At 41.1% G+C, this 24,955-nt stretch overlaps 1 protein-coding gene across 7 annotated transcripts in view; it reads right to left on the reverse strand.

Moving 5' to 3' along the window:
- GTF2E1 (general transcription factor IIE subunit 1) overlaps positions 1-24,955 on the reverse strand; it is a 55,512-nt gene that overhangs the window by 4,780 nt on the left and 25,777 nt on the right. For all 7 annotated transcript variants that reach the window (XM_026103430.2, XM_064519863.1, XM_026103432.2 and 4 more), the window contains 2 exons: positions 6,302-6,503; positions 1,218-1,465 (listed from right to left, as the gene is read on the reverse strand). In XM_026103430.2, coding sequence (XP_025959215.2) covers positions 1,218-1,465; positions 6,302-6,503 — 450 coding nt within the window. The remainder of the gene's footprint in view (positions 1-1,217; positions 1,466-6,301; positions 6,504-24,955) is intronic.

The raw sequence follows: 24,955 nt of genomic DNA on the forward strand, positions 1-24,955 counted from the left end.
CCTCCCCCTCCAGGTCCTTCAGTGGCATTTGAGAAACATTTATGCTATGTACACTAAAACGCATCTCAAGGAGCCAGTTTAAAAGTACAGGTAAATCAAATGTCTAGCAGAAAAACTGGGTGAGAAACTAGGCTGGTGAACAACAACATCTGCAACAGACTGCAGGAGGAAGTTCTTTCAGTCACCTCAGTGTGTTCAATCTATTTGGAAAATGTTTTGGGATCCATTTGTTTTAAAGGAGTTATATGCAAACAAGATCATTAGATATCTCCTGACTGTTATTTTGCATCCATTTTCTTTTCTTCCCCCATACCTACAGTACTCCACCCATCTCTTCTCCTGAGGATTGCACTAGGAAAGGAATGAGTCCAGTGTCTCATGTTTATGTACATGACTCCATTTTGCCATTTTCTTTTCCTAGGGCACCACCAGTTTCATTCTATAATTCTCAAGTGACTTGGAAGATTCTACTGATTCACCCTCATACAAATGCTAAGAGGTCTCTATTTCCTGTTTTCAGTGTATAAGCTTAAACAGCAAACCTCAAAGCACAGTTTTTCTACTAGTGGGTAGAAGATCTTGGCTGTGGTCTATGGTCAATCTGACCCAATATGAATGAAAACAAAAGCAAAGATGGGGAGAAACAAATGGAAAGCAATAATGACTCACCTGCCACAGTGACAGATTCTCCTACCATACTCCCAGAAGCAAAACTTCTGACATACTCTTCTTCATATAAAACATTTTGAAAAATAAATGGCAAGAAGGAGGGTGGGAATGCAAAAACACTGCTGATGGATTTGGTGTGCTTCAGAGTCGCCAAGTACAATTTAAATATTATTTTCCGGCAGTGTCACATTGACAGTCAGCTTTCCAGATGAAGCTGAAAGACCCTCATTCAAAACCAAATAACTCTGAAGGTAGAAGAATGTATGTTACTGAAGCTACAGGAAGAGGTAACAGATAATTAACATTTCAGAAGCACAAACGTACTTCTGTGGGCAGCTCAGCTTTACTGACCTAGATTTCAATGCTTGATCTAATAAATCAGGATTTTTCACATCTACCTACACACAGGTACTTTGCAGGGTAGATGGGAGCAGATGAAATCTGGAGGGTTGGGAGCAGCAGCTGTACATACACAGGGGCATACATTTTTCACCACACTCCAAGAGCATCACATAAGAAGAGAAGCACTTCTCTCTGAATTTTCTTACCATCTTTGATTTCATCAGGGTCATAAGCCCCCTGCACTGTGCTCTCCCGCAGCCAAATTGGCCTCTCTCTGGCAGGCTTTCCTTCACTTGCAGACCGGTTAAGATCCTCTTGGTCTTCCATGCTGATGACAACATTCTGGGTATACAAGTCCTCATATGAGGGTCCTTTTGTAGTCCATGCTTCCCGATGGTGTCCACCTGTAAGGCCAGCTGTCCCTGAACCAGCAGCAGCAGCAGCACGCTCCTTGCTGTATAAAAGTCAAAACGATAAAAACAGTTAGACCATTCAGAGTAAGCCCTTTCCTGGCCAGCACTGCAACGCATAACTTAAACTAAGATTAGCTAGTTCCTGTGATCTGTACTGAGAACTTCTATTTTCATTGTGTATATGTGGTGCCAGGAATTTCTATGCCAGCTTGCGGCTTTGGGGAATTTGGGAGGGTCTCTAATTGGAAACCCTACATGAATGAAGTCATGAAAACTTCTACAAAATACACTAGAAAGCAGAGGCAATGTTAAGACTGTAGAGGCACTTACGTAAAAGCAAACAAATCAGCCTAGTTTCATCTCAGAATACCCTGAAATAAAAGTCACAACAGCAAAACATAACTGAGCAGCAATCAGGTATAAAAGTCTCTTTTGTCCTTTCCCTGTACTGAATAAAATATAGCCCTGAAGTTTAACCAAGTCAGCTGATAGGCCCAGAGACCCAGCAAGCTCAGATCTGTGAACTGTTATTAATCACAGGACTCATGAAGGAGTTAATTCGCCATGAAAAACAGAGTTCAAACCCCTGCTTGAACTGGAAGTGACAATGCACTTCCAAATATCACTAAGTGAAGCTGTATCTCCTGTGCTATGCACAAGATTTGTACTATCCACAGACACGACCTTGGGAGGACTGAGGAATCTGGACAGGGAGAGAAGAGAGGGCACCTTCAAGCCAGAGGACTAGGGCAGGGCAAAGGGTTTTGTATGGTGATGGTGCGTAGGAAGATGCTAGACAGAAGTGTGTTCACAGTGGTAAAGCAGGAGAAAGAAAGGTGAGGACTGCTGTGAATGGGCTGATAGTCAGAATTTAGCACTCCCACCTTTTCTGAGGGGAGTTGCAGCCTGTACATTTTCCTCTAGGCTCCCATCTAGTTCAGGAGACTGAGGAAGAAAGGAAACAGTCCTGCTTGGATCTGATGGAAAGAGGACATCAGGTGGAATATTTTCTGCATTGTGATGGCAACAAGCCCAAAATACTCTCTGGCCTGTACTTTTACATATGGATTAATCAGGAAAAGCAGAAGAATGGAAACTCACTGCTTTCGTAGTAGAGAAAGCCGAACATGAACATTCCTCTACCTCAAAACCGTATTACATCTTCTTAAAGAAACACATCCACTGAATATTGAGCCTATTCACAGCCCGCACTAGATGCCATATCATTTCAGTCATCTGATTGTAAATGGTAACTACGGCTTTTCCCAGATCTGCCTGGATTTCTTCTCTTGTCCAGAGCAAATCAATCAAAGGTACTAACAGGGTTCCTGCTCTGCTGCCAGCTTTGAAACTGAACCAAATGGTTGTTGTCAGGGAGCGTACGTCATTTGCTATCTACTCAACAACCTTTCCTCCAAAGGAGAAACTTAAAATAAGGTTGTAGTTGGAGAGGACCTGAGTAATAAGCAATTTTTAAATTCAGTAAGGACTCAACCACTGCTTAATGAGCTAAGTCTGCTGGATTTTCAGGGGTAAACAATGAGGGAAAAATATGCAGGTAGGTGATCGTTCTGCTTCCTCAGATAAAATAAATATCGTTGTGTTTGGTCTCAGTCTGGATTGAGGGCTATGGACAACCTCCTAATGGTAGGTTAGTTGGGATCCCTTAGCAAAATACTCCACAACGTTTGTGTTAGCATGTGTCTACACACTAAGTGTCTGGTTCTCTCCCATAGCCAGACCAACTAGGAATGCTTCATAGCAAGCTTGAATTTCTGGGCAGAAGCAAAAGATTCATGCACATATATCACTTATATAACCTAAGGAACCACACAGAGACCTTCTTCCCAGAGTGTTATTTCAAGTGCTCATACCTTTCAGGTTTCCAAGATAGGCATGTGTTTTGTGAAAAGCACCACTCTGCTTCCCACACAAAAGAAAGCTGTATCTAGCGTTTCCCTGACAATTTTATGTAATCCACTTTCCCCACGAGATACACAATGCAACTCTCCCGCTAGCCCTCCCTCTCTAGGACTGCAGCTTGACAGCTAAATACGCAGTAGTGCCAGGAAATGCCTAATAAAACTTTTGCACAGAGGTTCCCATCAGTGTATTTGAAATGGACTTTTCTCCTACACAATATCTTTTAGCAGCAAAACACTTATTCCATGATATCAAGAACATTCTAAAAAGGAAAGTAACTATAAGAGAAACCTACAATATAATTTACTTTAAATCACGTATGCCAATGTGCCACATTTACATGGAACAATCTAAGTGATTAAGTCACAAATACGGCATTCTGTGACCAAAAGCCGTGGGAAGTTGCTGTCTACTCTCCCTGACCTCTGGTGAGCTTTATAGGAACGTAAACAACAGGTCTCAACTTATTTCATTGTTTGTGCCACTGCAGCTTCAGTGACGCTATTATTAGAAGTGAGCAGCCCCTCAAGACTATATGGTCAGGGAAATACCCCTTTACTGCAAGAAATAATATTATTCAGCATGCCTATTCCAAAACACTGGATTAAACACCACAGATACCAGCAAAAGGCCAGATGTGCAAGCTGCTTTACAGGAGCACTCAGAGCAGAAGAAGAGAGTGAACTCTTTTAATAACCTCCCTTTTAGATCCAAGATCTGTTTTTTCCCCTAGCTCTAGACTTTGTGTGGCCATCCTGCAACTAGAGACTGTTCAGGCTGTGGCAGCTCAGTGGCTCAGATCTGGCTGTATTTGCATTGCTACCCATAGGTTTCTCTACCCTGATGGTCTCTTTTAATCAGTGGTTAAGACAGCTTTAAGGGTGACATAAATACCCCTTGACACAGGTGAGTTATGGCCCACAGAAACCACATTGTACAATGGGAAAACAGCTTCAAACTTTTATCTCAACCCTGTGCAGACTGTTAGTAAAAGGTCTTGCAAAATGGGGATAATGCTCTTGTGCTGTGTTTGAAATAAAACACTTTTTCATTTAGCTGCTCTTAAGACCTTCAACTTAACAAGAAAGAACCCATGGGCCTTGATAGCTTGACCACAAGGAATTAATTCAGTGAAGATATATGTTACATAAAGTCCCGCCATTTTGACAAAAGAAAATGTAGGAATATTAAAAAACATCTGTTTTAGAAAGCCACGGAGAATGGCTTTTGTAAAGCAGGTTTATTATGAAACCTCTGTGGGGCAATTTTATGCTCTGCCAAGATTAACAAAATCAACACCTTCCCGGAAAGACATAAATGAAGGTCCGACTGGTTTCCCCTGGCAGGTGAATGACAGGCAAGTTCAGTGTAGCCAGCTAGGTCTAAAACTCTCCTGAAAACCCATGAAGTTGCCTGCGTCTGTGCAAAGTGAAGACGCAGGAACTTTACGAGCTTTTTGTTTGTTTCAGAATCATCAAATGTCAGTGTTGTCAATGATTTCAGTAACTGAAGATTCCATAAAATGGAGAGAATAAATAACCCAAGGTTTGGCACTTCTTTTAAAAATCTCACAGCAGCACTTTCATGCAATTAGTTGCTTTAAATTAATAAGGGTTAATAAATAATTAAATCATTGTATGTGCTGAAGCAAGTTGTATTCAAGTAAGCATTTAAAAAGCTGCCTATTTATTTTGTTACGCCTTGCACAGAGTCATTAATCATTTACAATGTTTTTTAAGTATTTAAGAGTCAAGTAAGTGGGTGCTGCTGTTTAATCATGGGACTTCACCAGGCTTCTGCTGTGCTAATTTTCTGTGCACACAGATAAAGTAGCCATGAGGAAGACTGAGAAAGGACTCTCTTGTCGGTGGGGTTATCCCACTTCTAATAGTCAAACTACAGAAAAGGGTTTTTAAAGCGAACTCTAGTGATTCAGCTTGGGAATAAAGGCTTGCTTCAAAGATGCTCTGTATCAACAGACATGCTGAGTGACCTTGAAAGATCTGTTCCCCATCTCTGTATTGCTTCTGTTTTTCTATCTGAATGATGACAAAATTAGTTACATTCTTGGCTAGAAAAAGTCAATGAATAGACAAAGCATTTTTATTATATGATTTAGTCTTAGCATGAACATATGAGTTACCTTCTCTCTCAAGGTTAGCCTAAGAGAAAAAGGAGTACCCTCCTGCCTGTTCTCCCATTAACTAAAGCCAAGTACCCCAAGGCACTGTGGGAATGCTTCACTCCATAGCACATATCTTTTTTCTTGTGTGCTTAATTATTATTTTTTTAAACAGAGAGAAGTGCATCACATTTCACCATAGCTGACAGAACTGACAGCTCCTTGCATCTTTCTACATTATTTAAAAATCATCTGGTTTTGTACAGCTAGGAATGTTCTGAAAGAAAATGCCATTTCCCATGGGTAGGAACATTTTAAAGAGTCCTTGACTATAACATGGCCTCCCCCCAAAAAGAAGCATGTAACAAGTAGGAGAAAATCAGAAGAAAGAATGCACTTATCACAAGCAATTTCTCTGAACAAGAGTTTTTGGTATATGTGGATTTGAAACACAAAGTGTTGGAGACTAGACAGTATGTACAGAACTCTGCAAAGTGGCTGCAGCTTGCAGTTCCTCTTAAATACTGGGGCTTGGAAAATACATGAGCTGCAGCTTAGCAAGCAGCAGACGGTTTGAGTGCCCCACCCCACAGAAGACTACACACTGGAGACTAGGAATCTGCTTGGCTTAGTAAAAAATGGTTGCAGTCCTTTGCCTCCTTATAAACCATACATTCCTTGGGGCATTTGTCAGCTGCTTGCATAGCTAGTGCTAAACAAGTAAGTCCTCATTGCAGCCAGCAAGCTGCACGAGGTCTGGGAAAGCCTCACAGAGCAGCCAAGTGTGCTACAAGGAAGCAGTGCAGTCAGAGAAGACAGGGCCCTTTCCCACCTCTGCTTCAGGGCAGGAATCTCTGTGGGTTCTGGCTCGAGGATTTCATAGGCTAAGTTAACATCTTCCGTCTCCCGAAGCAGCGCATAGATAGGCTCAATTTGCTCATTAAATCTTGCTACGAGTGTCCTGGCATCCTTTTTGGGCATCGCCGACTCATCTTCCTCCACTTCAGTCTCACAGAAAGTACAGCGGAAAGTTCCTAAAATGAAAAAAGTTGCTAAGCATTGGAAGAAAAGCAACACGCCCAGCTCTTTACACAGTATTTTTAACAGCAGTGCTTTGCTGTTTTCTTAGCTTGATGCTAAATATCTTTTCTCACTCTGACAATTCCCTTCCCACACACAGTGCACCTGGTTATTATTTAAACAGAAAACAAAGCAAGCACTTTGATGTCATCCAGTGATACTCAGCTTGGGGTACAGTTTCTCCCTCTAAAAAGCCCAGAGGGGTTGCAGTACCACTACTGAGACATCTCCGAATCTCACACACCCGCTTCCTTGCCACACATTTTAAATTCCATCCACTATTGGGCTGTGATACAAAGCTTCACAATATATTCTTAGGAGTTCAAATGTCATCTGTTTCAGGTGCTTGCACTGCTATTTCTATAGGTATGACCACATGAACAAGTTAACTTGGCAGTGAAGCAGGGTGTAGTTTTACAGAGCACTAACTACTCTGCAGTAACTGCCAGTATAACCATTTTCACTCTGCAGCAAATGCAAGAAAACATGGCTTCTCTTTCTGCTGCAGGGCCAAAGCATGCAGAACATTCATTACTGTACAGTAGCAAATGCAAAAGTATATCTCACCTCATCCCCATATTAACTTCCTCAAATTAATGACAAGCTAAGAATTACATGAATGGCAATTAAGAGAGGTTACAGACCTAATCAAGATCTATAAAAACAGGTTAAACACAAGGCAACTGAAATGGCTGCATGGCAATGCAGTTACAACAGACCTCCTGAACCTGTGCACAGCAGACTTTTTGGTTTCACTGGTCCATCTGTGAGTAGGAACTTTAGGGAAGCGCATGCACAGTAGGACTTTGCCATCTGGTCCAGTATGAGGGCAGTAGCACAGTGTAATGATTCATCCTTCCAAGTGCTGGAGTGCCTCCCTAGAACACTTAGATCCAGAGCTACGCCCAGGGACTTCTGGATTTCTCTTGTCCCTGTGTGATTTTTTTATTTATCCTTTCTGTGGCACCTCTACATGTCTGGCATCATCTCTCAATACCTTAACAAAGAAAGGAAAAGATATCTTTTTACTTACAGGGAGCCCAAGGACAGGTCACATTAGGGAACTAGTAAGTTCATGTATTACAATCCATATTGGAGCCTGCTACATCACCGATGCGATGTATAAACACAATCAAAAGAATGGGGTTTGCCCAAGGCACTGAGGCATGATATAACAAAACAGGCTTGCAAGCCAGGACTTCTGGTATCTTGTTTCGCAGCTTACCCAGATTTGCTAATCTTGTCACTTAAAACACACACCTACCTTCTTCACTGACGGTTGTGAGGCCTAGACAATACTTGAGCAGTGCTTGGAAAACACATAAAAGCACTGTTTATGACAGGAGGCAGAAGCTGTTGCACCTCTCAACACCATCTGTATAAATGCAGTTTTCTACCTTTGCACCACCTCATCCAAGTGTGTTGTATGCGTGGCCTGTAGAATGTACACCTTTCCGGAAATAAACTATCTTTTTAGAAAGTTTGCCTTGTCTACGTGTAAAAGCTAGAGTGGCCAACAACAGTGGCATGCAAAGTAAAGGATAAGTGGATAAAGTGCTCTTCTCTCCCATCCAAGCATAAAACACTGTGCTTGTTCTTTCAGGCTGTAAAAATTGCCACTACCGATTCAGAAACTGTACATTACATAAGCAGTCAGGCTGGCTAAAAGTGAAGCCCAAGTTTGGTCTCTTTATCCTCTATCTGAGGCTATCAGTCTGACAAATCTGTACAACTTGTATCATTTAAAAATAATTAGTACACCTCAGTTCCCAAAATGGGCTAACTGAACAAACAAACGCAGGCTGATGAGGAAAACTCTCCTCTCTTTTTACAATCCCCCTTAAAGTCCTGCTCCTGAGACAGCTCAGACTTCTCACACTTCTGCTCAGGATCCCCACAAGTATTTGCAAAAGATTAGAAACATAGAGAGGATGGTTCCAGCTCAGAGTACCTAAAAATCAGAAACTAAATACAGCGCTAATGAAACAGAATTCCTAAAGCTACAGTGGATTTGCTGCAACTTCTACTGCTTAGGGTTCCCAATGAGCAGAAAATAAAAAGTTAATAGCTGAATTATGTAAAGAATCTGGGAATGACTGAACTGACAAACTTCCTCCATTAATATGCTGATTTTTTTCAAGGTGACGCAGCATTTCACAAGAGGCAGCTACAATTAGAGAAGTGAGAAGCTGCTTTACCATGGCAGATGGCATTTATGTGTTACAAATCTCTTGCTGGATGTTAAGAGGTCAAAAAATGTCACCAGAGCTTTTATGACATGGCACATCACATCAGCACTGACACATGTTCCTTCCAAATAAGTACTGCATATGACTAACATGAAGTGGAGGCCATCCAAAGGCTGCGATTGGTGCAATGTTCCACTCTGATGATATATTTCTTCCTTCAGCCTTGATAAAACCGATGCTTTTCCATCCCAATATGTTGCATAAACCAGGGCAAGCAGCTATCCTGGGGCAAACAAACATGAGGCTTTCCGGCACCTTGGAAATACAAAAGGAGAGCACATATGTCCTCTTCTTCCCATGCACACTTACTCCTTCCATGCTCAGGCGCTCAAGAGATTTCTCTGCACGATCAAAAAACCCAGCCATCTGAAAGAGATCTCACCTGCTCCTAGACTCTCAACGACAGATACACCAGTAATCTGGCTCCCCAAGGCATACTAGGATTAAGCTGTAGCTCAAGCTGTAAAGCATAGGGCCAGAATATTCAGAGATAATTCCTACTGACTTGATTTCACTCAAGAAAAGGAAAAGGTCAACTGTCCACATGCATTAGAGACACAGTGCCTAAACATGGGTGTTACATCTGCTGCAATTTTATTGTACACAAAAAATCCTACGTTAAGGGGGAGGGTGCAAAGAGGAGCGCTCTCAGGAGATGTCAGAATTAACACTGCTCACACTGCTTCAGTTTGGCTCATCCCAAGCGTACAGGTTTAACTGGCCAGAGCCACCAGAGTTGGAGTCCATAATCTGCTCGCACCCTTTCTCGAAGGGATCAAGCAGCATCTTCAGCTCAACAAGGCGTTTTCCTTCCACTCTCTCCTTTGGGATACTGTCCCACAATCACACTCCTCTGATACTTACAATCACTTCAATTTTCAACCTAAATTTCTTCCCATTCCTTTCAAACCTATTTACTGTTGTGTTAAAAACTGTCCCTCACTTCAGCTAGCTCCCACCCTCTTGTTAGCCCCTAAGGAGAACTTTCTGTTAGATGCTAGGTGCATGACATTGTACTTCATACTAATCTTCCAGCCCACTTTTATTGCTCCAGCCTTCAACCTCATCCAATTCTTCATTCTTGACTGTGTAACAAAGCATTAAGCTAATTTATTTTCAAAACCTCCTACAACCTTCTTTTAGAAGTAGCATTATCACCATTATATGGAGGGTGAACTAAGGCACAGATGGCACAATTTCAGAAGTAACTGCTGATTTGAGCAGTACTTAATTTGAGATGCCTAAGAAATGCTCTTCTGAAACTTCTATTACAGCAATGAGCATACAGTATTTTTACAACTCATCTTCCGGGCTTTAGAATCAGGAACATCAAATGAGTTAAGAACAACTGCTAATGACAGTCTTCAAAAAGTTTAGCTCCAAATGACTAGTCCAACACAACACAGGACCTCAGCTGCCCTGGAGAATTGGATCATGTTCAATGTGGACCACGTGGTAGCAACAGATGCTACCACAGCCATTTTCTTCTAGTAATTCCCCATCTCTTACACTGAGCAGCTTTTCTTCTTCTGCAGCAAACTAGACAAGAGACCATTAGATGTTCACAGCTCATCTCTCTCACTAAGTGAATGACAAGTTTTGTGGAAAAAAATTTATGTGGTAGAGAACAAGTTACAGGATGCATACGCAATACGCAGCACTTCCTAATCTTGGGTGCTTCATTTGACAAAAAAAAAAAAAAGACACTACGAAGATTCTGAGAAAAGGACAGGAGTGTCTTAGGTTCTTAACAATGGGAAATCAGAAGAATACAAATCGCCATGTGATGCTCTGCCAATGCCCATATGGTTAACCAGCAGATTTGGAGCCTTCAGTTCCACACAGACCTCTGCCATTTGATTGAATGAATTAACAGAGAAAACGACAACCTGATAGGGCTGTATGGACCAGCTGTAGGGGGAAGCAGGCTGCTTTGCCAGCTTGCTTGTTGGCAACAAGGGGACGACGAGAGCGAGGGACCTCAGGTTCTGCTCCAGCTTCCTGAAGAAAAAGTGCTTTGTGGACTCCACCTATTCTACCTGCTAGCCTCAAGCCTCATGTTGCCTACCCAGCTCCTCCCATCTGTTCCTGTCCCAGTTCCTGGCTCTCCCCCCACTCTGAAACATTGATGGTCCTGTTCTTCTTGCTAGCAAGTCCTAGGCTCCCTCATCCTGCTTTTACGTGCCTGCTTTCTCAGTCTGGACTTTACAGTCTCCTGCTTCCTCAGACTTCCCTGTCTAACCTTCTTTTCCTGGGCTCCTTTTTCCAAGCTCAACTTCTTCTGCCTGCTGTGGCACTCTTACACATGCTTTTTGATCTGTTAATCCTATTCTTAATCTGAGCCCCAGCCTGTCATCAGATCAATTTCCTGTTTCAAACCGGAGAGATAAAACAACTTTTCTCAACAAAATCTATCATTCAAAACATTATAATATAGGCAGTGGGATATGTTTCTCTTGTCTCCTCATCTGCTTTCATCCTTCAAAACAGCCACACTATTTTTTTGGCAACATCTTCCTAAGCAAATTAAACTTAGGTGGATACCTAGAATGGAAAAACTCTGCAACTTTGACAAAGTTACCAACAAAACAAGAAAACCAGAGCAATTCCTACCCCCTCCCCTCTGAAACAATCCAAGATCACATAATGGAAATACTTAGTAACCTAAGTAATAGGCAGTGCTGTCAGTACAGCCTATAATTAACTTCCTTTTATTTCTCATTGATTTTCAAGGTTTAGAGGACTATTTATGACAGCACCTGAAGGAAGTTCTCTCCTGAATCATTAAAGACAGAAATAGTAGGTCAAATGGCTACAACAGATCTGGATCATTATTTACCACAACATACTGCATGTTAGGATATAGGGATACTCACCTCCTAGAAGTAGCCACCTCAGCGGTTAAACTGAAGCAAAGAGAGTTTTAATGACCTTAATGGACCGTGTTAGTAACAGAGTTAATTGTTGATTACAGCTGAATTGTTTGAAGAGTTGACTGTTAACTGGATTATAGATAGTGCAGATTAGACTTTTGGAGCTGTTGATCTTTAGTGACTCTCAGGCTTAAATGGACTTCTCAGCCTTCATTAAATGGTCCTTAGCATCTCAATAAGAAAGCAACCCAAGGTGTCTGAGTGAGAAACAAGTTCCTGCCCCAAGGAAAGATGAGTCTCCTGTCAATTTTATCTTGTAGCCTTCCCCTACCCTATTCCTCTCCTTTCCCCATGTTTGAGACCTACAGTCTCAAGTCCCAAATGAATACATTTGTATTCACGTTTGACTTCCAAAAATCCAGTTGCTTTATGCAAAAAAGACAAACCCACCAAATAAATGTCTCCTGCATGCCACAGCAATACTCTCTGCAAGTAATTCAGTATTCCTCTACATGCATTAAAAAGCCAATTATGGAGCATGCTGTTACATAAAAACTAATAATGCCACATCTCATCTTTCTGAGACAGGTTTCATGGTCCACTGGATCTGAAGCTCTTGCCCAAAGCTGACTGCAGTGCTCTCACTTGAAATGTGACACAGAAAGTGTATGTTTTTATATCAGTCTTGTCTGGAACGCCAGACAGTCCGATGCACGTGCTACTGTAAAGCGGTCCTTACGATACAAGGACACACAATGGACCTTGTGCAGGAAAGATTTGGTAACCTAGTTTCCAGAATGAAACATCTAGCTTTGCCATTCAAACCTAAAATGCATCAGGCTTTATCCTGGCATTCTGGAAAAGCTTGCTTTAAAATTCTTAACTATTCACAAAATAAGTTATATTGCAACTGAGATGCATACTTGGCCCAGAAACAGAGACAGAGCAAAGCCAGAACAGGCTGGTGATACCTGAAAGTAAAGAACTGAAAATTACACAGGAAGGTGCTGTCCCGAAAACATGATTGGCACACGTCTGTAACAGGTTTGGGGGGATGTAAACATTTCATTTGGGATTAATGTTAATCAATTTCTTTCAAAGCTTCTATTGTTGAAATATACATGTAGCAGACAGTATTTAAGGGCACTTATGCAGTAGCACTATTTCTGATTCAGATGAGGTAATACTGCCAGAAACGTGTTCAAGAGGGTTCAAAATTGCAATTCTCCACCACAGGAAAAATGATCAAAACAACTTGTTTAAAAAATAAAAATAAGATGGCAGCTCAAATACAACAAAGAAAGAGAGAAAGGCATACTCTTAAACACACAGCAGTATTAGCAAATGGTGAGAGAAATATATTCTATAATTGCCATTAAGCAGTGTCTTACTATAATCACAGGGAAATTCCACTTAGCCAGTGCATATGTTCATGTATTATTTATTTTCTCTGACAGCAGTAGGTAAATGTATAAAAATTGAGGGACTGGCAGTCCTGGAAACAGCAGCTCTCTGTTAAGCTGCAGAGTGCATCTTTACTCAAGCAGTTACATTATCCTAGAGATAATCTGGAAAAATGATCGCATGACAGTGTTATTACAAATGGCCAAAAGGAGTGTCCAGCACTTCCTCTGGACCCTCTCAGCACAAAATGAACCCCTCTGTTAACAAGACAAATAGGAATTTGTATGATAAAACACCCTTGGCAACAACACTTTCATTTGGAATACATAAGGACAGCTATTTTTTTTTCCTTGAAAATCTCAGATATTTAGAAATAGAGAAACAGAAGCAAAGAGATGATCAGAGACTTGATCAAGACCACCCTGTTTCAGCCAAGGGCAAACAAGAAGTAATTCCCACGTCTGAGGTCAGTTTGCTAAACCACATCAGCACTTCTGACTTTCTGGAAAAGATTTACTCTTCCTTGTTTGCTACAACTACTGAAACCCTTTAGTAACATACAGCAGATTCCCAGAGGAGATTCTGACACACCTACTACGTAACTTCTAGTCAAAAAGGGGTTATAGCTCAGAAATGACAACAACAAAAACCCTTTACTTTCAAATTCTATTCAGAACTGCTGTGTGGCAAGAAAAACTCCCCACCACGTGAGCTTCCTCCCCAAAGCTACCAGGGCCGCCAACAGAGAACAATGCATATTAATAAAAAAAAATTAATGCAATTTTTCTCATTATAATAAACTCCAGTTAAAAGGAAGGTTACACAGGGGAATGTGCTGTGGCTGTTGAGGCTCTGGGTTTCATGCAAATCTGCTCATGTACACACAAGACATCTATTTAAGAACAAAGAGCAAGAATGAAATGCTTAAACCATAGTCCCAAGGCACTATTTGAAAGGCTACCAGGGCAATGTCAGAAGCATGCGTTTCCATACCGGTGCTTCAAACAGTGGCAGGCCTTGAAAGTCTGATGGCAGCTGCTGGCAACAGCAGGACTCCGGAGGAGGAAGCAAGGCAGCGAGCTCTAGGACAGCCTGTTGTTTCTGGTGTTCTACTTAAAGGTGTTGCAAAACTGGCCAACGCAATGAGGACAAGCTGCTCTTCCGTCTACTTTTTCCTTTTCATTTTATGAGAGGCTTCGGAGGCCTTTTGCAATGAACGACACAGGTTTTGCAGACGCCAGTTACTTAACAACAAAGACAGTCTAATATCAGAACAGACGTCACGTCCTCCTCCCTCCCGGAGGTCTGGAATAGCTGAGGGGCAACATTCACAAAATCTGCTGATTCCTGGTGTAACAGAACATGTTCCAGTCCGCAGTTTTTGAAAGGTGCCCTAGCACAGCCAATATATATAGTAGCATGTGACAAGAAAGGGTATTTCTCTCCAACTGACTTCTTGGGATTCACATTCTGCTAGAAATATGAAGGATGAGGCAAGTTAGTATTTTCTAATTGATTAAATTGTATTCTCAGTTACACAAAAGGTATTTGATCCCTTTCTGAGACTTATTTGCATACATATCCTTTGGCTGGGAGTCTCACGAACTTTGTTGCATTACGAAGTATTTTTATAAATCTATTAAACTTTTTCATATTTTCGTATTTTTCACATTTTAACTCATGAAGCCTCATTTGTTACCTTACAATCAAGAAAACTGGAATATCCATGTACCCTTTTTTGTACCTTCAGCTATTCTGTACAGTTATGCCACTCCCTGTTCTCTCCCCTTAACACTATGCCTTTTGAAAAAGCCTTCATGCACAAGTCCTTCTTTCCTCTCAAATGAATCATCTGTTGCCCCTTCCTTGCAAAAACTAGCTGTGTCAAATGAGACACCCCAAACTGGCCCAAGTAATGGAGGGTCACTTCCCATGGCCAGAAAAGGGTTACAGCTAAGCCAGGGCCCACCTGTGGGGCTCCTTGTGCATAATCCAGGGTTCAGTGCTGCAGCGAGGGCGTGCAGAAGGAAGCGAGAGGTAAAAAGAAGTGAGACTGGAAAGTCTCCTCTGAAGACGGTGCACACAGTAGACTATGCTCATAGCCTACCTGCCCTTCATCCCTCCCTTTCCATATAGAGCCATTAGAAGAATCGTGGAGATACTGAAAACTCTGACAGAGGCAGTGACTGGCAGGAAGGATCCCATTTCATCTTTAAATAAAAAAAGAGAATGGAAAGGGAGGCTCTGAGGGACTCAGCTGAGCTCCAAACTGCTGAAAGGTGCCAGAAAGAAAAAAGATGGCAGTTTCAAAATGACAGTCGCACAAATGCCAGGATGTAACCTGGAGCACAGAGGGAACCTAACAAACTTGAGGCCTACAAAAATGTAGGAAAACAAAAATTGGGAGGGAAATAATAGGGCACCAGGAGAAGTGCGCAGATGAGACTGCTAAGGCCACTGTCCAGAACAAAAGCCAGGCCATCAGACTGGGCAGGGTATGTAGCGAACCCTGGACTAAGGTCTGGGTACATCCCTCCCCACACCGTCTCAGACAAAGAAACAGCAGGGAGGATTTTTCATTTTATCTTTCCATGGAATGATCTTATCTATCCCTTTTCTTTTGATTGATGCAATGAGAACCACATGGGCCTGCAGAGATGGGAGAAAAGAACTCAAGCGACAGCATGGCCTAGTAAGACGATAGCAAGTACCACACATACATTAAAAATAAGCATTTGTGCTAATAACTGTTCAAAGATGAAATTTCTGGCACTCTCACTGATACTCCCTACTTGGAAAGGAGGTGCTGTTTTCAGTTATTGCTCCTTTTAGAGGGAAAACCTTCTACAGTGAAGAGCAATTTTTGCCTTCTGCACTGCAATCGCTATCACAAGTCCCAGGGTAAAAATGAGTAATGCTAACCAGTGGAAACAGGAAGGTCCTCACTGCAGGGTTTGAATATAACCCATTGTTACCAGCATCCAGTTACCTGAAAAGACTGAAAGAGCAAGCCAGAATTCACACTGCATCCCCTGAGTGCGGAACTTTCTTTACACTACTGTCTCACTCCAGCAACTTGCATGCCAAAAAAAATCAGGATGGAAGGGTAGAGGACACGTGAAACAAACTAATTCCTGAAAAGGTGAAAAATAAATCGAAAAATAAATGAGACAGGAAAATTCAGGTGCTAGAAAAAGATTCTGGCCCTCCTGTAGCGGCACAAAGTAGAACCGATTGGAAACAAAGGCAGCAAGACTAGTCTGCCAGTTCAGCCTGGCATGTGTATAACAAGAAGTAAGCCAGTAATGTACTTTATTTCCAGCCTCATCATCTCCAGCACCAGCAACAGGAAAGGACTTGTTCACATCAGGAGCATTTTAACAGTGTTTCTGACCTAAAGGTTGTTGCTGTCACTGATACCTGCTGGTGATTTGCCATCTCACTCGTGGAACTGCTAAGAGATACACTGATGAAGCTTGTATTAAAGCTGGACAAAGCAATAAAAAGCAATCTTGACATTTTCAGATTTTGAGAGCACAGAGGGACCACCTCCCTTCACACCATTCTATCTTATTTCTGCTTTAGGTTAATCTCCTCTTACTGCTAACATCTCGCATTTGATAACCTGAAAAGGAAGAGCTGAAGAAGCATGATTCAGCCTTGCCTTGCCTTCCACTCACTGCTACACAGGGACAAAGCCCCCAGATTATTTGGCAGGGGAAGTGTCTCTTTAGCATCCTAACATAGCACTACCATTTAAGAAGAAAGTATAAAAGGAAAGAAGAGTGGCTCAAAAAAAAAAGTGAATAAAGAGCAAATTGAATCCCTCTTCTATATCTAACAATACATGTTTGTACAGGATGTGCTATTTATGGTAGATTGTACACATCTGATAGCCTTAGGTATTTAATATATCACCTAAAATATCTTCAGAAACAATAACACGAGCTTTCCATAAATCACACTCCACCAAAATGTATTTTTGGAGGTCAGACTTAAAGTACACTGAAAGGATATGCCATGACAGACAGCCTGGAAAATAGAAGCTGAAGACACAAAGTAAGAAATTTAGTTTAACAAATTTTACCAGGTTAATAAAAATAGACTGACAATTTAGCTAAATGGACTGAGTAATCTAAATTTACTGTTCATCCCATTAAAAAATAGTAACTAAAAATGTACTCCCTATTTTATTTTTCAATTTCATTAAGCAAAACATGACATCTGTTAATTGTTACACCATTTCATTAACCTATAAAACAGTTTAAAAAAAAAAGGTAAACTACTCTTCAGATCACTAAAGTGTGAGAACTCCTGAGTTGTACCTCTGATGCTGCCTTTAAGCTCAATGGGTTGAGTCAGCTTTTAATTATTTCAGTTTCCTCCAGTCCATTTTGCAGGAGTATAGAGAATTAATGTTTGTAAAGTGTTTTGAGAACAGTAAGTGTCAAGTCCTTTCCTGTGACACAGATCACAAACCCATACCATATGGATACCAGCCATATCCATAGAAAGTATTTCATACTGTCCATATAGATAGTAGTCCTAGAGGTCCTATAAACCTCTTAAATAGTTTTATTCCAGATGTTCTACAACTGCAGTAAGACAAAATCAAGAAGAAAATGACCAAATCTTTCCAGCTGCTTTTTAGGAGCTAGGCATAACTGGAGCTATACAAGAGAAATGAGTGTGCCTACATAACAAAACATAATTCAAAATATTCTTGTTTTTCTTTTTAAACACTCTTTTCTCTATAGGAAACTTCTTATATCCTGGAAAACAAAGCACATCTCTGATAACTCATTTACACAGCTGCTTCTCTCCTCTTCCTTCCCTTTTCCCAGGGGGAGCAATGGTTTCACTGATCACGTGCTACAACAGTTCCTGATTAATTCTGATAGGCAACCAGCAGTTAGCTGCCACATCATCATCATTGCCCTAGGACGAACAATAATCTGCCTCACCATCTGCTTTCAAATTTATTTTTAACCAGTCACAGCTCCCTCCAGTGCAGTGAGCATGGCAGGACCGGCACCATGCCCCCCTGGCACTGCTCTGCTGTGTGGTGGTGGCAGGGGCGAGGAGGGAGCATCCAGCCGTGTGCCACTGAGCATCACAGCAGAGAGGAAACAGATGGATAAACGCAGGATCAAAGGAAAGAAAAACTGCTTCTTCTCCATAAGGGCAGGCAATTGTCTGTTTGCCTCGAGCAGATAAAGAGTGCTCTACTGTTCTGCAATTCCTTGGGCAGTCCAGATAATGTTTAGCAGTCCAAGGTGGTGGCAGAAGTAGGGGGAGATGATATCTATTGACCGCCTACTGATGGGAATATATGTTCCTGCTTTAGCTAAGGTCTATAAAAGATTTCAACATAATAACTTTTTTCATCACTTTGGTTCACCTCTGAAAGTGGTCGATGCTTAAAACTGTACAGTACTTAGACAGGCACTGTCCCAAAGGAGCACTGGTGTTGTACCAGTTAGTCTCGACCTACAAAATCCCGTACATAAGCATGGACTTGATTCATTAACTGCCTTTGAAGAGCAGAGTCAAGACCACACACCAGCATTAGAAGTTAGCTGGGAACCAGTGCATAGGCTTGGTGAAAGCATCAGGCAGCGAGAAGGTGCATTTGGTAGCTGCAGGAACCTGCTCATTGCCCTCATGCTCACTTTCCGGTACAGCAGTATGGCCCAGTAGGTGACAGCTACAGAGTCATTGTGGCTATTCCACTGCTGAGAAGCAGCAGCAATGTCACCAGTGAATAGCAGGGAGAAGATGGCATACTGGAAAACTGATGCCACATGATATTACAGACTTTACAACAAATCAGGTAGAGCCTAAGGCTTTGCACAAGTGGTGGAATGAGCCATACTCTTTGATATACTATCAGCAAGATCTGATGATTACCCAAACAGAAAACCAGGGGCACCCTCATGGTGAAAGCAATCTCTGGGACATGAAAAAGAATTCTTAACATCTTAGAAGGGCAAATTCAGAGGGCAAAAAGAAAAACAGGAGAATCATAGGACTGTTCAAATTGAAAGGGACCCCAGGAGCTCTCTAGTCCATCCTCTTGCTTAAAAAGAGTAGGGCCAGCTTGGAGATCAGACCAGGCTGCTCATGACTTTATCAAGGCAGGTCTTGAAAGCTTCCAGGGATGGAGACTGCATAACTTCCCTAGGCAACTTGCTGCATGGCTTGATCATCCTCATAGTGAAAAGGTTTCTCTTATATCCACCAGTTAGAACCTCTCTTGTTTCAACACCCGTTGTCTCTTATCCTCCTGCCCTGCACAACTGAGAAGAACCTGTCTTCTTGGTAACCTCCTGTAAGTGCTAAAAGGCTGCTATTAGATGTGATACAATTTGATTCTAGTAAGACTTCTGAGACTGTCCTGCAAAACATTATCATAAGCAAACCAGGGAAAATGACTGAACTGACAGTAAGGAGGACATACAAGTGAGGCCCTAGAAAGGTCTGTTCAAGGTCTGATGACCATATTTTCTAGTGACAGGCCAGAGGGGTTACAAATGCTTTGGTGGACAGGATTGGAATTCCAGGTGATCTTGAAAAACTGCAAAATGCTTACAATCAGTTTTATGAAATTCAGTAGAGACAGGTACAAAATACTGCAAAAAGAAAAAAAAAAGGAAAAAAAAAGAAAAGGGATGGGGGAAGGAATAACTGGCCAGGTAGGAAAAACCCTGAGACAACAGTATGCTAATCTGTTTTATTCAGCTCTATCAAGACCTCAGCTGATAAACTAGGTACAGCTTTGGATCTCTTACTTTAAGATGGGGATGAACAGTAAGGACTGCAAGTGACAGCAATAAAGTGACAGTTTAACACATGTTTCATTAAGTAAAAATTGGAAAGACTTAGACTTGCTTAGTTTTAAGAAGACTGGGGGCAGCAAACTTTAGATATTTAGTATGTTCTGGTAAGGAAAACTAATAAACTTCAGTTTCACACAAAAAAGGGGTTATTAACAGCTTTAATTTGGGTTAAGAGAACTTAAGGCTAGAGTCTTAAGAAAAACTGATGATAATAAGCACTGGTATATGCTAGCCTTTGAGGTTAAATTTATCCTGCTTCAGGACAGGATGATTAGCTCTCTCTTCCATGCCTGCACTGTAACTGAGAATAACCTTCAACTTATTTTAATACACAGATATATTTTTCTTATATTGTACACTCCTTCCCTACTTTACTTAATTTTTAAAGCAGAAAAACATAACATTTAAGTGACAAATCAAAATTTGTAACTGCATAAGAAAAATTCCAAGAGAACTACTCTCCCACTACTGAGGGCTGTTAGATAAATAAGGGCTGCTTACAATAGCTTCCCTTGGAAAAGTTGTGATTCTTTATCATCATTCTGGTTCACAAACAAAATCTCCTGTTTTAGGTTTTCTTCTGTATATTTTAATCAACAGATTTCCAATTTTAGCATATGCTTTCCAGTATATTTGTGATGAGACTCAGTAAGCCAGGGTCACAGTACTTCAAGATTACCAAGCTGCACAACACCTCTGGCTCTTTAATCTTTATTTTGTTGAAACTGGTCCAACAGTGTTATCAAACCAGTGTCCAGGAAAGACTGGTTCAATATGCAAGCTCCATGCAAGTGTGCATATGGGCAGTAAATCCAGCACTTCTAAAGGGTACTGGAATCACTGCAAATGATCAGTTCAACTGCCCTGTGACAGCACGAGAGCTGTAGTCATTGGAGAGCTGCAAAATACACCTCTCCCTTGCTACAGGAAGAAACACTACAGTCTGCAACTGTTCAGACTACACGCTGTACTGATCCTCACCAGAAAGCTATTGTATATTGAGGAGTTAGATGATCCCCGTAACAGCTGAGTGGTGCAGGCCTATGCTGTAGTGCACACAGAACTTGGCCTTCAGGCCTGTGCTGTACGTGTCCTGCGGCTGCAGGATAAACTCACTCAGCTACATCATAACAGAGGAGCCTGTAGGCAGCTCCCACTTGGCATCACCAACTACACCACCTGTGGTCCTTGTCTTTATCTTAAGGAGAAGCAGAAAGTTTTCATGTTAACACCCTTTCGCTTGACAACAGAAATGATAAATAGAATTGTTCTCTTCTAAGAAAGTCCTGTAAGAGCTCTAAAGGCCATAATGTCAGTGAACCTCTCTATAGATGGGATTAGCACAGCATGCTGTGCCCTGAGTGGAGGTCCATCCAACACTGCACAACTCAGTGTTCCCAGCATCTGAGGGGATGGCAGATTATCTTCTTTTTCCTTCTTGTAGCTCCAATAGACATTATTTTAATTCATAATTTACAGAATCCGAGGGCCTGTACCAGTGCATTACAAATACCACTGATAGAGACCATCTGCTAAATTGTTTAAGTGAAAGCAGCCAAAGCAGTGTTCTTGACCTTAACACAACAGTTTGCATCTGACTGCAGCAGAGAATATCTCATGATGCTCTTGCCCCGTTTTCCCAGGCTCCAACAGATACAGGCTGAAAGGTGAAGAGTATAAAGCTGCAGGTTATTCTCTATGAGGAATTCTTGATCCTGACATTCTTTTCTACTGCTCCTAACAGGGGTTGACTTAAAAGATATGCTGTAAGGCTAATACTTACCCTTTCAGTGACTGGATAGAGTGAACTTGCTGATTTAAAAGTGGGATGGAAGAGAACTTATCTCTACTTGAGTTCATTTAACTAAGGAGTTGAGTTCATTTACTAAAAAAACCCCAAACCAGTAGCATTCTTGATCCTTTGCACTTCTAAGCAGTTTCAGCAGTAAAGACAATTTCACAGATGTAGATGGTTACCAAAACCTACCTTCCCTGTCAAAATGCTGTCCAGAACCTGGGTCAAGGTATTTGTGGTTTCAGTTTGTTACAAATCATTTTAACACATCAAAATAAAGCAAAACAGAACAACAACAATTAGCATAAAAAAACTATTCAGGATAAGGCAGTAGTATTTTTTAGATGAAACAGATTTTTAAATAAATAGCTTTCTTTTTAATGAAAACCAAAACCTATTATTTTTGTACAACAGCTCAGTGCCTCTCCTGAATGGATCTGCTCTATACAAAGAGAGAAGTTTAACACACATCTAAGCATATGTGAGCTTAATTTTTAACATGCACTATTTTAATAGGTTCTCCACAGTCTTAGAACAAAATTGGCATGCTTAGTATTCAGACAGTATGCATGACATCTAGAGGGGATTCTTCCTACTGAACTTTAGACACAACACAGGCATTAACATATGGGCTACCACTCAGGGCTCCCTTTACAGGCAAAGCAGCCCTGTTACAGAACACTTCACACTGTTTTAAATGTCTGCCACATTATGAGCCAAACTACTTGAAAAGTGCTTCTCTAACACTGGCTGTTAATAAAGCCTACATAACAAGCTCAAGTGTACATGTCCAGTCTGTAGACATTTTAAGTTGGGAGAGATGAATACTTTGCCTAGCATCAATGCTCATGTTTGGAAGAAAACTGTCTATATCTCATTCATCCAGTTGTGTTACTGAATGTCTTTTAAGGTCCTGCAAATGCATTTTAAAAAGCAAAACCAGCGTTCAGACTAATTTTGGCTTCCTTCCACAGTCTTCAAAACACCAGAAATGTTAGCTGCATCAGTTTCCCAAGCTGCCTTCTTTTATTCTTATTTTATTAATTCATGAAGAATGCCACTCTCCAATTGTTACTTTGTACCAGAGGCAGACAAGAGGATTTGGTTTCAAACTGTGACTTGCAAGAGAAAATAATACCACCCCAACCTTCCAGGTTTTCTTTGAGGATGAGAGTTTGGGAATCTGAATTCAGAGCCTGTTCTTAGCTTTGTCACCAAGTTATTTCCAATTATGAACATATCATGTAAGTTGGATGAATACATACGTTTATACATCAGTATGACTTTAAGACCTCATCGAAACAATGAATGTCAGTTATTGTCACTAGAGAAGAACACTGACACAATCATTAGTTCTTTTTAATAGCTAATTTTGCTGCCAATAAGTGCCAGCACATTTCATTGTCATACACGAAAATATAGTTTAGCGCAAGCATACACCAATTGCAGTTGACAAGGCAGTAAACTCCTATAGAAAAACAATATATTGTATTGCTTTTGATAATAAAGGGCTTTTACATGTTGTTACATGCATACACACAGAAGAAAAAGTTGCAATTTTACCCTAACATTGCCAATTTCCTGATGTTTGAGTACTTATTGTCCACAGTTATCAATCAAAGCCAGAAAGCTCTGTTTAGATATTACATGTCCATCATTGGTATAACTGAATGTCTTCTGGAGTCCAACGTGTCTGTAAGTTTTCCTCTCTGCACTGCCTTGCCTCCTAGAATGCATATGTTTGAGAAGCTAATAGTAAAGACTATTCTCAGTTGCTTCTTTATTTTCTTATTAACATACTTCATTTTTCAGAGTGAGTTTCTATCAAAAATTTCTCTTCACTTAGATCAGGGGTCTTTCCCTATTTTTGCTACAAAATCCTCTCTACACTTTTGCATCAGCTTTCCTTTTAACAAAACTGACTTTTCTAAATATTTTCAAATTAATTTCATCTCATTCCCAACAATCTGGGGAATGAAGCAATTTGTTTTGGTTCCACTTGAACACACAGGGACCAGGGGAGGTTTTGCCCTAGAGCTACAAATAAATGAGGCAAACAGAATAAAAACAAAAACAAAACCCCAGATCACCTAACCTAACTCTACTAGCACCTGCACCAATCACTTGCTACACTGTGAAAAGGAGGTATCTGAACAGGAAGAAGGCACAAAAGCAACCACTTGTTATCACTGCAGCCCCAAACCAAAACGCTCACAGTTCTCCTTGGAAACAAGATGAAGAACAGCACTACAAAGTTACATGCTGTCCTCTTCTGTGTGGTCCAAGGACTCCCTTTCAGCTAGTTCATCATTTAAAAGTCACATCCATTCTCATTTAATGTTTGTTGTCTGCCTCATGCGCATCCAAAGAGATTCACAAAAGCATGGCAACATGGGTCAAAAATACAAGAGAAGTGTCTCTCCATTTCACAATGAAGTATGTAGCATTTACGAACGATTTACTTCGGGGTCACACAAAGCCAGATAAAAGATTACAGTGGAAATAGAAAACATTCAGATTTGACAAAGGTGGTCAGCAAAATACTGAGGTACTTCATTAAAAACAATGCAAGTCTTCCAAAGACCACAAGAACACTGCCTTTTGAATTCATAAACAAATCCAGTGTCCGATTTAACCCTTAAATAAAAAAATGCTCTGTATCAAAGAAAAAAATATATCCATAAGAGGTGATAATAGAGCAAGCAAGGCTTCAACATATTCAGAAAACTAGTACGTAAAGCTAAGCGAGAAGATTATTCAAGACAAAGATCTTGACACTAGGCAAGGGACTGGAACGTATCCTTGGAAGGGAAGGAAGGAGATCAGAAGCTCCAGGAATACTCTACATGGCCTTTTCTCTTCCTGCCTCCTCCCAAAAAGTTATGTACTTGCTGGCAGCGCAGCGATGAATAACATTTACCTTGAGCCAATGCAGAGATAAACAACTATGAAGGCAGTGAACTTGCAACTGGCCTGCAGGGTTTGGGGAAGGAGGAGGAGAACGAGGACTCACGATTCGTCCTGTTGGGAATTATGCTCCATGATATGCTCGAGGAAAACAAGAAGTTGGAGGCCAGAAGAGAATTTACTGATACAGATGGAACCAAACAGAAATAGAAGTAATTATAGAAAACAAAAAGTGAGCCCAGTCTAAAGTTCTGGAGATGCTAGCAGATACAGAGGAAAACAGAAGCAATATATTTTGACCAGGGCTGGGGGACCAGAGAGGGAGGAGGGTTCCAGCTG

This window comes from Dromaius novaehollandiae, chromosome 1, assembly GCF_036370855.1.
Source record: "Dromaius novaehollandiae isolate bDroNov1 chromosome 1, bDroNov1.hap1, whole genome shotgun sequence".
NCBI lineage: Eukaryota > Metazoa > Chordata > Aves > Casuariiformes > Dromaiidae > Dromaius > Dromaius novaehollandiae.